The sequence below is a fragment of the Poecilia mexicana genome, unplaced genomic scaffold, assembly GCF_051168715.1.
Source record: "Poecilia mexicana isolate PSO_F unplaced genomic scaffold, ASM5116871v1 scaffold_2, whole genome shotgun sequence".
In the NCBI taxonomy this organism is placed as follows: domain Eukaryota; kingdom Metazoa; phylum Chordata; class Actinopteri; order Cyprinodontiformes; family Poeciliidae; genus Poecilia; species Poecilia mexicana.
In genome coordinates, this window is record NW_028263371.1 from 14457507 (window position 1) to 14472192 (window position 14686).

The 14686-nt window shown below is 39.3% G+C and overlaps 1 protein-coding gene across 1 annotated transcript in view; it reads right to left on the bottom strand.

Annotated features, from left to right (window-relative positions):
* The window catches only part of gdap2 (ganglioside induced differentiation associated protein 2), a 30247-nt gene extending 16521 nt beyond the window's left edge, over positions 1–13726 (bottom strand). Inside the window, exons 1-8 of the mRNA XM_014996733.2 lie at positions 13574–13726; positions 12094–12330; positions 8834–8973; positions 7986–8139; positions 7050–7138; positions 5652–5728; positions 4500–4659; positions 1120–1270 (exon numbers count right to left, since the gene is read on the bottom strand). Coding sequence (XP_014852219.2) covers positions 1120–1270; positions 4500–4659; positions 5652–5728; positions 7050–7138; positions 7986–8139; positions 8834–8973; positions 12094–12275 — 953 coding nt within the window. The 5' untranslated portion in view covers positions 12276–12330; positions 13574–13726. The remainder of the gene's footprint in view (positions 1–1119; positions 1271–4499; positions 4660–5651; positions 5729–7049; positions 7139–7985; positions 8140–8833; positions 8974–12093; positions 12331–13573) is intronic.
* Between the last annotated feature and the right edge of the window lie 960 nt (positions 13727–14686).

Genomic DNA, 14686 nt, shown 5'->3' on the forward strand with positions numbered 1-14686 from the left:
TTTCAACAATTAAATTCCACAAACCACTTTCCATGAAATAAAAACTTCACTGGATGAAAGATGATCATCTGTGTAATAGACCCTTAATGTTACTACAGTACATTAAAGAACAAGCTGTTTGTTTGCGCCAATTTATTTTTGAGTATCAGAGGCTTTACTTGGTATTTAACCTGACTGGTGCATTAATAGCTGCGTTCCCATTAACCACAGAATTACAAAAATATATTTGTTTAATGGAAACATGGCACTTCTGAAAGAAGTCGTGTTTTTCAGAAAAAACCTTTTGTGAGTTTTCAAGCGTATCAAAATTAGTGTATTTCACAAACTGCAACAGAAATGCTTTTTCTGCACCACACATAAATGCATCAGACGCATCAATAACCCTCTTCAGTGTGGAGGTTGTTACTGTGGGAGGACGTCCGTGAGGCGTTTACAAATAAGTCAGAGAAACTTCAAACAGTGTAAGGAGCTATTTTAAAGAAAACTGTTTTCTGTGAAGGCTTGTCAACGGTTTGTTTTTGCCGCTACAGTAAAAAGGATGTTGGCGTCTCTTCACTGCTGTGCACTTTGAACTCGACTTGGTACATTCTGTCAGAGTGGCCAACAAGCAAAGTGACTGCGAGAAAAGCTTAGTAGAAAACTGCCAGAGTAAACTACAGCAAAGTTGATCCAATTTACTCTTTTGCGTTTCCAACCTCTGTCTGGATTTGGAAATATTGGCGGCTTTTTTGGAAATCTCACAATTAAGACAAGAGAGGCATTTTCAGGGGAATAAACAGAAACAGTAATGCTAACCAGGCTAATACAGGAGTTTGAATCTCTGTTTTAAATTAGTAACAACCTGTTTCACAGTAAATGCTTTCTTACACACACAGTGTGACATCACCTCTAATTATAATGCAAATGATTAATGACCAGTCATGGCAAGAAGACAGGCCAAACTGTAGTGAAAAGCAGCTATTTATAGTTTTTCAGAGAAATCTGAATAATCTGTGACAGGCTCAAGATTTACAAGAACTAGAGATTGGAAATTGATCATAAATCTCTATTCTTATCTAATGGGATATATTTAGCTGGAGACATGCATTTCAGAAACATTTCCTTTGCTAGGACTCTTACTTTCTCTGGTGCTGTTTTTGTACGGCCGCCTCAGACATCTGGCCCTGCAGGATCAGCTTCCTCTGCTTGTCCACGTCGCCCTCCATCCGAGCGAAGGCGTGATTCCCCACCTGACCCAAATCCAGATCCAGGCTCTCCTCTTGACACTCATCTGGACAAAAACAGATCATACTCGGTTCTAATGCAGGGTTTCTGCAGGTTTCACCAACTTAAATTCAAGACTTTACAACCATTATGAGGGGCACTAAAGACCCGTATCTCCACAGAAACGCACAAACTTCATCCAGGTATGTTGGCAGCGAGTTAGCGATAGCCTCAACCGAACGGTCAGAGTGCAACTCAAAGTTTTGCCTAACAGAAAAGTAACATGACACTAAATAAATATACCAGAAAAGTAGTTATATCAAGACAAAATTCAACTTACTTAAAAAAAAAAGAATCTAGTACATTTTAAGGCCTTAAATTTACTGATTTAAGACTTTTTAAGAACCATTAGGATTGTAATTTAAGACCTATATTTCCATAGAAACATATAAACTTTGTCCAGCCAACTGTCGATAAAGTTGCTATCTTAGCAAATTAGATTAGCGGTAGATTAGAGTTAGCGGTAGCCTCAATCATCTTGAGGAGCGACTCAAAGTTTTGCTGCATAGGTAACTCCCATGAGGAAAAAAAATGCACAATGTACTAAATTAAATCTAAGACCTGTGTTTAAAAAATGAATTTAAGACATTTTAAGCTCTTACTTTAAGTCTTTTAAGAATGCGTTGGACCTAAATGAGGCTCCTCACAGAAACAAAACCCCGTTCTGTGAGGGGACAGACTGAGATAAACAGTCTGTTTTCTGTTTATTTCCAAAACACAAACTTGCTTACCTCACTCATGTCAGAATATTTGCTTGTTCTCATGTATTGCAGTACACAGACGCAGATGTACATGACATTATTTGTGTGCCATTGGAGTCATGACCTCAGCTGACAGCATCCAGGCTCCGCTTCAAGCCCTCCTCCCCCCACAACCACATGCGATATGCGAACATTTGATCAGCACTGACAGAGCCGTGTGTGTGTGTGTGTGTGTGTGTGTGTGTGTGTGTGTGTGTGTGAGGCTGCTGTTGGGCTTCCTCTGCAGCGAGCCTGCTTGCTTTGGATCCACATTCTGAAGCCACATCTCCCAACTTTGAAGCTCTGCGCCAGAAGACATCACAGCTCAGGTCAATCGAGACAACAGACTCAAGTTGGAAAACCTCACTGGCTGACAAAGGCTTTGGCTTTCACAGTCCAGCTCCCAGAAACCTAACATTTAGAACGCGTGCAGCTCCAGAGGTCACGCAGATTACCGAGTACATGGAGCTTTGAAGGCCGGAGCGGACCGGACCGGACCGGACCGGGGGCTTGGCTGATATTTTGTGCTTCTTTGACTCGTTTCTGTCAGGAGCAAACAGCTGCATATGCACTTTTCCTGGGATAATCGGGATCTATTCTTTCGAGATGAATTGAAAATGAATGTTTCTGTAGGAGCAGGAGAGTTTCATTTCACGGTGCTGCTGCGCTGCTCTCACTCATAAAGAAACCTTGCACGGTTACAAACATGCTCTGCTCTCCCTCAAATCAAACCCGCAGCATCCACTCCAGTCAGACACATTACATGAAAACAAATTAGTCATATTTCATCTTAATGTTAAACAGTGGGATTCAGTTTGCTGCAAAACAAAGAAGCTAGTAGCATCAGAACAGTTTAGCGATGGCTCCTAAATGACGTAACATTGACATTTGTAACGCGCCACATTCCTGGTTGATAAAGTTCATATTTTTATCTTATTTTCTGCTTATAGACAAAGCAAGTGAAGGATTTATTACTTAAACTAAATATATGTGCTTGTTTCTGTCGTTTTTGCTATATTTTTCATGTTGGCATAGTTTTAGACAGAAATATAGAAGAAAGAAAAATCTGAAATTGTGACATGTGTTTGTGACCACAGGGGGGCGCTGGAGCCTTCGATCAACATTGTTTTTACTTCAATATCTTCAAAATCCAGGTTTGCAGAAAGAAAACTTTCTTAACACCAATAAATTTGTATGTTTTACTAATAACAATACAATCCTGTTAATTATGCATGGAGGACGATGCTAGAGACTCAAATTCAAAAGTACTTTATTGATCCCGAAAGGAAATTAAAAGAATATTCAGCCTGTTTTATCCTGATCACCTTTGATCAATGATTTGCAGCTAAAATACAGAATAATCTGATATTTTTCCTTCAATCATTAAATGCATTAATTGAGAACCTCCACAGTTTTACGTGTAGAAACCAACAACACAAACTTTAAAGCACTTTTTTCATCTTTATTTTAATAAAAACCAGATAGAGTCGTATGCTTTCATGCATGAGTATAATCTTGTGATTTTTTTTTTTTTTTGGTTTTTATTGGATTCAAAACCATTAAACTACCCAAAAATCTGCGGCAGATTTACTCTTTTGTGTGCAGTAAGACTTGGGAGAAGAAAGTTGAAATCCATCCAGAACTAGCGGCTCATTACTCAGAGAAAACAGCCAGAAAAAACCCATCAGTGAATCTCTCGATCTTTTCGTTGAACTTTATTTTATTTTAGACTAGAGCATCTAAAAACACATCCTCATGTTCAGATATCGCCGTTATGCGCTTCTTGTCCTTAAATAATCTCCACTTATCTGCTAAGCCATCATTAGTAAGATATTTTAGAGCAGAGTTTTTCTCAGAACTTTATCTTCAGGACATTATGAGAACAAGACGGTGAACCCAAAAGAACTGGACTACATCTTGTTATTTTTAGCCAAAACAAAAAAAAGAGTCCAAAAGTCACAAATGATCTGGATATTAGACCTCAAAGCTTCATAAATGCAGGTTTGTAAAGTTAGACTCTTGCTGATAATTACTGTTTTCGATGAACGCAGTCCTGACTTCCCTTCTGCTCACTCGGCTTCATGCAGGAAACCGGAGATCTGCTTCCAGCTGCGTCTGCGTGAGATTTGTTTCCACTGTCTGACTGACACATCGAATTGCTTCCACACTTCATCCTGAGAAAGGAACATTTCTAACCCATTAGCTGTTGGGGTTGTGTCACTAATTTCTGGTTATTTTTTTTAAGCCAAAATAAAAAAAAAAAGCCTACATCTGTAACATAAAAAAAAACATGTTTTTCTTGAGAGGGAAGACTGGACGCGAGAAAATATCAAATTGTGCATGCGTCTGCTTGTTCTGCTGACTTTTAAGCCAAAAGGAACGAATGTTTGATCTGATTCCGTTTCCCCAAACTTGATACCGACCGCCTGACAAATAACAATTATTTTTTTCCCCTTTCCAAACGGATTGTTCTGCTCCAACGATGGGAGGACGTACCTTCCAGGCTGCCTGGTTTCTCTGCGATGCGGATCTGTCTCTCTGGAACCACGGGCTCGCCCTCCGAGTTGCCAATGTCAGCCGGGATGAGAGGAAGGCAGCGCCTCTCCTCTTCCTCGGAGCGAGGGTAGTACAGCGAGAGAAGCTTCTTGTACACAGACTAAAAACACACACATTCATCTCAGTGTTTTTTCAGGTGTTTACAGACATTTTAGAGAGAACCGTTAAGAGTTTTTCGTAAGATCGTCTATAAGGTTATTCACCACCTTTAGAAAAAAAGACGATTCCAACAAAGTGCTTCAATTAAATTCAAAAATACTCGATTTATCCCAAAAGGGTAATTAAATGTAACTCTTGAAATCCATGTATTTTCAGAGAGTTAACATAGATGGTGATGCCGTGGAGATCCAGTAGCAGTCAGTCTCACATCAAATCTGAAGCGGCCTCTGACTGAAGACTGTTATGACCTGCAAACTGCTCAATTTCCAAACAATATCACACAGTGGTATGTAGAAGACAACCCTACAGAATAACTTTCTGAGAGCTTTTCTCACCTTCATTGGTAATTCATTTGTTTAGCGTAAATTTTGCCTCATACTTTCTGATTTCAGGCAGCCATGACTAGCAGTTGGACTGAATCTTTTCCTCGTCAGAAACTTTTCTATTTTGCACTCGCTACGCTAGCTTGAGGAGCATTTTATAATATTTTATAATAAATGACTGGAAAAAAAATCGATTTTATAAAAAATTATCAGACGCATTTTCTTTTCTCAACTTCCATCCAGTTCTCTGAGCCACAACTCTGAAAAACACTGTTCTGGATGACTAATTTGCTGCTCCGAGTGGTAAAAACAAAACCTCGTTGATACAGAAATGCATCATAACAACCGTCCAAAGGTAAAGAAGAAGCAAAAATCCCACCATCTGCACAGCATCCAAAAATGGAAGGAACAATTAAAAAAGAAACAGCAGCAATGCCTCAACCAAAACAAAAACGATGAACAATAATTTACAGAGTCACTCCAACATGCTGACACCGTGTCTGAGCATTTAGACCAAACACAATTTCTAACACAGATTTTGCTTGAATGTATTTCTTCCAGTATTTGTGGATAATTCTGTAGCGTTGGTGCGTATCGGTGTCATACTGACCTCCTCTGTGTCGGACACGGCGAACACCACCGTGTCGATGCCGTTTCCATGGTTCTCCAGGAACCGGCGCACCGTTCCTGTAAACACAGCAAACAAAAAAAAACACGGTTGTTACTGGAGGCATTAGTGAGATCAGCACACCAAACGAAGCTCCCGCATTTAAAACTTAACATTCGTTGTAGCTCGCCGTCATTAAATACGCATCACGACTTACATTGATGCTTGTTCACGTTGGTGTTTTAAAATGAAAGTGTTACAAAGTCTATCAGTAATTCTGGTTGCAATGGATGTTTGGGCAAATATACCAAGAAGTCAGACCAAGCAACGCCTAGAAGAACTGCGAAAAACCCCAACAAGAGAGAGAGGCTTCGAGGAAAACTGTGCTACGTGCCGACATGTTTTTTCCACTTCAATCATTCATTCCTGTTGGGGTCAGAGAGGCCTGATGAGTCGCAGCTGAATTACCAGATCAATGCTGCCAACAGGATGAACTAATATTAGCTTTACTCAGGAACACAGATGTTGTTCGGCTAATACTGGTGAGTTTGCTAATTGCTGTTCCCATCCAATTCTCATGAGAATTTTGAGCAAAAAAAACAAAAAACAAAAAAAAGGTGCGTTTCCATCTACGGGCTTGGAGCGAATCAACCGGGCTGCTGCACAAAGCATGATTTTATCAGATGTAGACGTTACGCATGGCAGTACTAACGCCAGCATGGACCACACCTCTCTGAGGTTTGTGCCCCTGGTAAGGCAGAGACTCACCAGTGGGAGGGAGTGGTTGGTTATTTGGTAAATGTGTTTCCATCTCCCATTAAGCGAGTCAAATCTTTTTCAGAAAAGCCAAAAACCACCTCAAGTTAGCGAAAAAACATTTTTTTTGTGAAACTGAGAAGGTTATTTCAAATTTTGCCATTTAAATGAACCTTTTTTAATGCAATACTTCAAAATGCACATAAAAACTGTTGATGAAAACACTGTTAACGTAAACTAACAGTGTTTCCCTGATGTGGACATTTTCAGTCTGATTTAGATCGCCACAAACGGCCAAAACATTCATTGTGGAGTCGACTAGCCTGCTAGCTGTTAGCACTCAGATGCTTTCTCTCCTTTCCACTGAGCTCAAAGTCACATGACTTCTTTCCATGACAGGTAACAGAACCAATACCAGTAACTTGTCACCGATTCACTCAATGCAGTGTGGAAAGTATTGGTGCCGCTGGCAGGTAGTGGTTGTAGTTTTTGGGTGTGGTTCCTTTTAAACTCTTTTACTTTCCTTTTCCTCTGACACAACATGTCCATTAAGCCACGCGGCTTCGCCAGCACAGAGCAGAAGAAGAGAAGAGTCTGCGTTTCCCTCAAAGCGTTAAGAGACAGACGCTTCTGGACGGGCCTTACTGAACGCGATGTGTGCAGCGTCCTCCAGCGGATAGCCTCGTTTGGTTGTGGTCACCACACAGAAGCCGACAGACGCCATCGACTGTTCTCTGCGAGGAATGGAAGAAAGAAACATTTTCACAGGTTTGTTTGTCTAATTGCAATCAAACCTCAGGGATGTTTTTAACTTATGTAATAAGTTATAAAATATAATAATGTAAATATAATAATAAAATGTAGTTTAACCTCTCTGTCCGGCCACACAAATGAATCTCTTGGTGCCATTTTTAACTCCCAACAGGAAGTCGTCGTCGTTTTGGAGGATTGTGATTGACTGGCACAGGTTTTAGCTTTGCACTACATCGCCCCCTATGGGTTTGGCATGTTCAAAACAACGCTCGGTGGTGTAATTCAGTGGGTTTGTGTGGATGAACACTTTTCTTAAACCAATCCAGTACGATGTTATTTTTTCAAACAATGTGGCAGATATTTTCATTTTTATAAAGATACACATGTAGAAAGCCTAAGACTCTAATTTAGTAAAAACTAAAGGCATTTTAAAACAAGCAAAGTTTAAAAGGTTGTGTTTTTCTGAAAAGAGGGAACGTCTGAGTAGCTTTTCACCTTCTAACACTCTAATTTCTAAACTTTCCAAGTTTATTGTGCTTTCACTTCGACTTTAAAAGCCAAAACGGCTGCAAATTTGATTAATGATCCAACGCTTTAATTGTATTATTTCTGGAAGAACTAGATTTGCTTTCTTTAAAAAGAAAAAGAAGAAGCATGTTTATCGCACCAGGTCACATCTGTGAGGAAAGAAATGTTCAACAAAAGTGAAGGACTGGGTATCGCTCCGGGCCGTTTCCCAGCCAGATGGAACCAGAGAGTGTTTGCGGGTGTAAGGAAGCTGGCCCAGATCAGACGGACTGAGTGGCCGGTTTAGCTGCTGGGTCTTACGCTGCCAGCTGCATGACGTTCCTGTAGCAGCTGAACAGAGAGCTCTCCGCTGCGGTCCTGTACTTGGCTTTGTACTTCGGTCCCACCGTGTGGATGATGAACCGCGCCGCCAGGTTGAAGCCTTTGGTCAGCTTGGCCTCGCCGGTCCGACATCCTGCACACAAAATACACCTGATACAACTTCTGCTTCACAAAAGCACAGAGATTCACCGTTTTCACTTCTGATACCGACAAAGATAACAATCCGATACAGGAAAGCAGCGCTAGATTGACTTAAATCGTTTCTTTTTTTTAAAACATAGAAATAAATAAATGTACTGAATTATTCTTACTATTTGATAACTCTGCACCGGTACAGCACACTTAAATACACCAACAGCTTCACAGGCCTGGTGAAGCATGTAAAAATAACACAACTTTAATCTGTTGAGTCAGAAGTATAACAGCCAATTTAAAATAAGTAATGAAGAAACTGAAACAACAGATTGATTATTTTGGTCAAATGTAAAAAATAAACTGCAAATTTTCTCAAACGCTTCAGAAAGTGCAGTTAGGAATCCTAAATATGATGTAAAATAAATAATAAAGCACAGAATTAGACTGAATAGATCGGCCCTTAGAGATCGGTCACATTCTCAACGATACCTGATCTGGAATTGTTTTCGATATCGGGATCGATAACAATATTAATATCCGGTCGGCGCATCTATTTTGTGTTGGTCTATCACATAAAACCTCAACAGGACTAAAATAAACTCTCCTGGCCTCCAGAGGTGCAGATCTCCATATGAAGCTTCTGCCTCTTGGTTTGTTTTCATCCTCTCTGTTGCTCTTCCCTCCGGTTCTACCTTTGAGTTTCACGAGTTCTTCCCTCAGTTCGGGCCCGGCGAGCTGATGGATGCTGTCCGACACTGGATTCTTGTCGCTCAGCGACTCGTTGCTGGTGTTCACAATGGCAGTGCAGTTCAGCAGGGCGACGTCCCCGGTGCTGTGAAAACAAAATCAAAACAGTCGTTTCGACTTCCTTTGGACAGCCAAGGCGTGAAGATTCAGTCTATCCTGACCAAAGGATTATTAAACATCTCCTCATGCGCGTAAAGAAAGATGAAAAATGACGCAGAGGAAGGGAGAAAAAACATCTTTGCATGGGGTTTACTAAATTGATTTTAAGAGGTACAAACAGTTCTGATTTAATGACTGCACACCGTCGTAGTGGACATGAACTCAACGTTACGTATGGGCTTTTAATGGTGCATTTTTTACCAGCTATTTTGACTGTGCAACACACACTTTCACTGATTTTTCCAGTTCACAATGTCACATTTATTGTGTTTTTGCTCTAATCCACACACACTCCAAGGCTCAAACATATGTGTACACTCACAATAATGACTTTACTGGGGCGTCCTGACACAAATCTTTAAGATGAGATTTACTTTATTGAACGCATTTTGAACCAGGTGTGATTTGAGAAAAATAAATATTCAAACCTGTGGAACCGACTCTTTTTGTTGTTGTTTGTTTTAAGCACATTTCAGTGCAATGTGACGTAAAGAGAATAGAAAAAGAACAGGTCACAAAAATGTGAAAAGCCCAAAATTAACATGATATTCTGACCTCCAACTTGACCTTCTGTTCCGACCAGAACGGTGAGTCAATTAATACAAGAGGAAATTAAAGCAGAAAAGGTAAAAAAAAAAGATGGAGTGAATCAGCAAAGAGGCCGACTCTAATAGCTCCAAAGAGAGAAAAAAACAAAAAGTTAAGTGTCACACAGGCCAAACGCCGTCACTAATGACGTCACATTCAACCATCTACACAGTTTATCAGGCAGATTATTTCTCATTTAACTATTTACTCTGTAACTCAAACGTACAGAGAAAACCTATTGATCTGACAGACTCTGCAAATGCAGCAGCAGAGATTAAGCGTTTGTGTAAATGTTGGAGTTTTCTAATCACACTCTGGTTCTCTAAACGGTCGGAGTGAGCAGCAGAAGGAATCCGTCCTGCTGACCTCACAAAGAGCCGTGACACATAAGCTCGTTTTAAACGGTCACAAGCTAAAAGATGCCGCGGCCCGCGGGCCGCTGAGCTCTGGTCATGTTACTGGAGCAGGAATGTGCCTCCTCCTGCTGGGGGCCGCCGCAACAACAAGGCTCCTACAGAGAAGCTGCTGCAGTCAGTCAGGCCCCGGGGACGTGATGCGGTCGTCCTTAAAGCCTTTAAAAGTGTCCATTGATTCTAAACCGGTCCGAGTGAAACATGGAGAGGTGCTTTAAACTTCTCACACAAACTAATCTAATTGAGTTAGTATTGGTGAAATGGCTGCCTCAAACTGCAGGAGAGTTTAAAAAATGTTTGGCCCCTTATGAATTTCTTCATCAAGTATGAAAACATGTCACATTCTGCAGATTTTTCATTTAACCACTTAAACTTATTTCATACAACATTACGAATTTGGCGAAAACAATATCAGCTCCTTATGTAACGAGTATCCTGAATAAACCTTTAAAAAAAATTTTAAGAGCAGTATTTTTGTTTATGGGGCTAAGTTTGCTGTGACATGCTGCCGCAGCAGGACTGAAAAGAAGCCAAAAGCAGTTTATTGTCACTTTTATTATCACAATTAAAAAAATACCACAAAATATAATCAAATTTTAAAATCCATGCCACTCAGCCCTGACTTTTACCACCTTACCTTTGCTTTTAAAACAGGAAGTCATGTTTATAGTGCTCCTTCTCTCACACACAGTGTGACATCAGCCCTGCAACCGCTCATGGCAGGAAGACTACAATGTTTTTGGAGCAGTGCTACAAATGATTGCGAAACTGAGTCTTCCTCTTAAAGATTTAAAAAGCTGGAAGTGACTTCGAAACATCCGCTAGGCGCGTGGTGCAAAAACTATTTCGTCCAGCAGTTTATACTCAGCATGTCACAGAGAACTGCAGGAAAAATGCTAAAATACTTTTAAACAATGCTAATATTAAGCATTAACAGCGACATGGTTACAACACAGATCCTCCTGTTATCTGCGTTTGCAATGTGGTTTAGCGACGAGTCCAATCTGCTAATAACATGTCTATGATCCCATCAGCCTCCTCTCAGGATTTCTGATTCATTGTGTCCAATCACAAAGGCCTGGACTGAAACGGTTAAACAATAACAGGGTGAAAAAAGCCCAATCGTGACCAAAGTGCTCACAGGACTGATAACGTGTTTGGTGTTTGTCTCCAAGATTAATCAGGCCATGACAACAGCTGTGTAGTGCCTGGTTAAAATATCTCCTAACAATTTGTGATCAAAGAAACACCTAGAAAACTCTGAACATTTTATTCCTGATTTATTTTGAAAACGATGCTTCCATTTTCTTCCATCTCGTACTGATCTCTTACTTCATGTTTCCCTTTCTTATACAATACCAATACATTTATTTTAAAAAAAGAGTCTTATATGACAAAATGTGAAAAATTGAAATGTGAATCTTTCAGTGTCTAACGATTCGATTTGGATATTTAGGGTCACGATTCGATTACAATGATTTTTGATTCTTAAAGTTTTTGATCCAGAAACGACTTTTAATTCAGAAACCATTTTTTATTTTCCAACAGTCGAGAGATTCTGTTTCTTCTCCTCTTGCCTTTGACTGACAAGAGGAAAAGACGATGTAAACAAACAGAACATTAATTTAAAACTATTTTATAAAGCTCCATGATGTATCAAATTCCATCAGTAATTTAAATTACCAGTACGAGGTTAACTTAGCCGTCGGTTTTTCTTAAATTATAATAATAAAAAAACTATCGAAGAATTATTCAAAATATAATTTTACAAAAAATTAGGAGGACAAAACAAAACGAATTTTGAGTGTTTTGAATTAATTCAGAATTCCCATTAGATGGAAACGTGATTCTCTATAGAATCAGATTCTTTATGCAAATCTGGTGAAAAAGTTTGAAGACTTTACATTAACCTGTCAACAGATTCAGAAATGGAAGCAGGAACGACCAAATAAGAGGCTGGAAAAAACACAAGCTTATATTAAAAAGAAAAAAGAAAAAAACTGCACTCTGCAGCGAGAGCGTGAGGAAACACACGAGTGACTCACAAGAGGATGATCTTGCGGTTGATGTCCGGTCTGAAAGGGAAGGGCGAGGGAAAGGCCTCGTGGACGAGCGGGCCGTCCCCCTGGTCCAGCGGTGTCTCCTCGGCTTCCTCACTCAGCTGCTGTTGCCACACCGGAAGGGACTGGATATCCACAAACTGGGAGCGAGCCCCCAGAGGATCCATGCCACCCCCCACTGACCGGCGCTGGAAGCTCGGACGGCGTCTCCGGACAGAGGAGCTGCGAAGCACATGGAGCCGTTCTCACCAAAGTGCTAAACATGCTGCTCAGTGACTTATGATCTACATGTCCGTTTGTTCAACATCAAAGTCCATTAAAATAAGTCTTAAATCATTTATCTTAAAATTTGACGAGTGGGGGAAAATGCTCGTTTATTAAAGTGTTAAAAGAGTAGCTTGAAGCAATTGGAAGAACGTGCTCTGGTGTGTAAAGACAAAAAATTTTAAAAATTAAAAATAGTCATGCTGTGGGGTCGATTCTCCCAGTGGGTTCTCTCTGGGTACTCCGGCTTCCTCCCACAGTCCAAAAACATGGCTGCTGGGTTGACTGGTCTCACTTTAACACACTACAAATGATTTGTGTCTGAGGTGGAAGTTCACCATTTATCTGAAAAACAACCCGAACAGAGCATAAACCCTACTGAGAATCTTTGGACTGGAAAATAGATTTTAAAGAATCCTCCTTCCAGCCTGACGGAGCTTGAGCTGTTATGCAAGAAGAATGGAGACAAACGAGACGAGTAATTCTGGGATGGACACACCCCTAAAGATCCGGGAAGGCTGAACACGAATTTATTCGACTATTTTTTGGATTTTACTTGCAATACTTGTTGAAAAGCACCGATTCGATACAGATTGTTGCATCCTGAGGGTTAAAAGTTAGCAAATGAGAGAGGATTCAAGAGGCTATGGTTACTTTTTTTTTAACTATTATAAGAATTTTATAATTTAATTTGGATTCTCGACTTTTTATTATTATTATTTTTGTTTAATTAAATTGTTGTAGTAGTTTTGCGTCTTTTAAAATAGCTAAAATTAGGGAAGGTTAGGGTTACAATCGAATTTAATTTGCAAAGTTCCTTTACAATTACAGCCAATCAAATCTAGGCTAATACAATACCAAGGACATTAGCCAAAAAAAAAAAAAAAAAAAACCCCAGCAAAAACCAAAAGAGCAGGAATTTATACTTTAATTTCTCAGATTATAGGTTAATGTCCATTTTCTGTGATATATTTTTGAGAGAACAGTAAATAAACCAATCAGAACTCTCTCTATTAGTAAAAATTAATAATTAATTAATAACGGTCTCAAAATGCTGTAGTTTACACTTAATTATTCAGAGTTGAAGAGCAATGTTTCTGAAACATTTAGCATTGCTGTCCAGCTGAATCAGCAGACACCTACCTACCGTGTCCACGCTAAAAATATATAATAAAAATGCATAGAAATATTACACCAATACCTTAAAAGCTCAGGCGGGATTGTTGTTACGTTCAGTCGTCATTTTATTAAAGAAATTGACTCCAACAGCAAGAGAAACTGAGCTAAAAAGTCCCCATGACCATGGTTCACTCACTTAGCAAACATGGTAGTAGCAGAATAACGCTACGACTAACATCGAAGCCGCAGCGTACCAATAACATCCGGTTGGGAAATTTCAAAATAAAAGTGACCAAATAGCAAAGGAGAATCAGCGAGATTGTTTTCATTTTTGGTTTTCGGTCCGTTTTTATTTCCCCCGTGAAATTCATTAGTCAAAATATATTTTAAAATATATTTTCAACAAATATATTTTCCGTCTGGAAAATATATAGAAAACCAAGGGTTGTAGGGAAACATAAAAAGATAATCTTGTGTTTTGTATTAAAGCTATTTCCCATACTGCTAAATTATAGTAACATATCATTTCTACAGAAATGTCATTTATAACATTTAATTTGATATTTTGCAGTATTTATAGGGTTAAGTAAAAATAATAGAACTGTTAAACAAACCATGGACTCAGTTGCAAACTTCAGGCATCATTGCACATATATTATTATTTTTTTATCACTATGTTGATTAATTAATTGAGTAGTGGTGGTAGTAGTGACTTTAACTGGGTAGCCATCTAGCATTCAGCTTCATTATAGTCATGCTTTTCAGTGTGTCCACTGAATTCCTTGAACTTGTCCCTTTAAAAAGTATTTGGGTTGACTTTATAGTTCTTATATAATGACTCTTCATATCTGGAGATATTACCAAGCAGATGACTATGAAGAAATAAGTATGCAGTATGCAGCAAAGGTTTTCTGTTTGTTTTTTCCCCTGGTACTCCAGGAAAGAAACATATAAATTGCATTAAGGAATGGGAGAAGATGAATGTAAGTCAGTTTAAGCAAGAAAAAATAAATGTGTCAAAAACAGGGAGAATAATAAGACATGTAGGGCAACGGAGATTAATAAGACATTGCAGGCAGAGAGTGGATTGACATAAATTTTGTGACAAACTGATAGCTGATCAAAGCTGTTTTATTTTGTTCACATTACCAATAAGCTTCCGGTACAGACGATATTATTTGTCGTGTGTTTGACT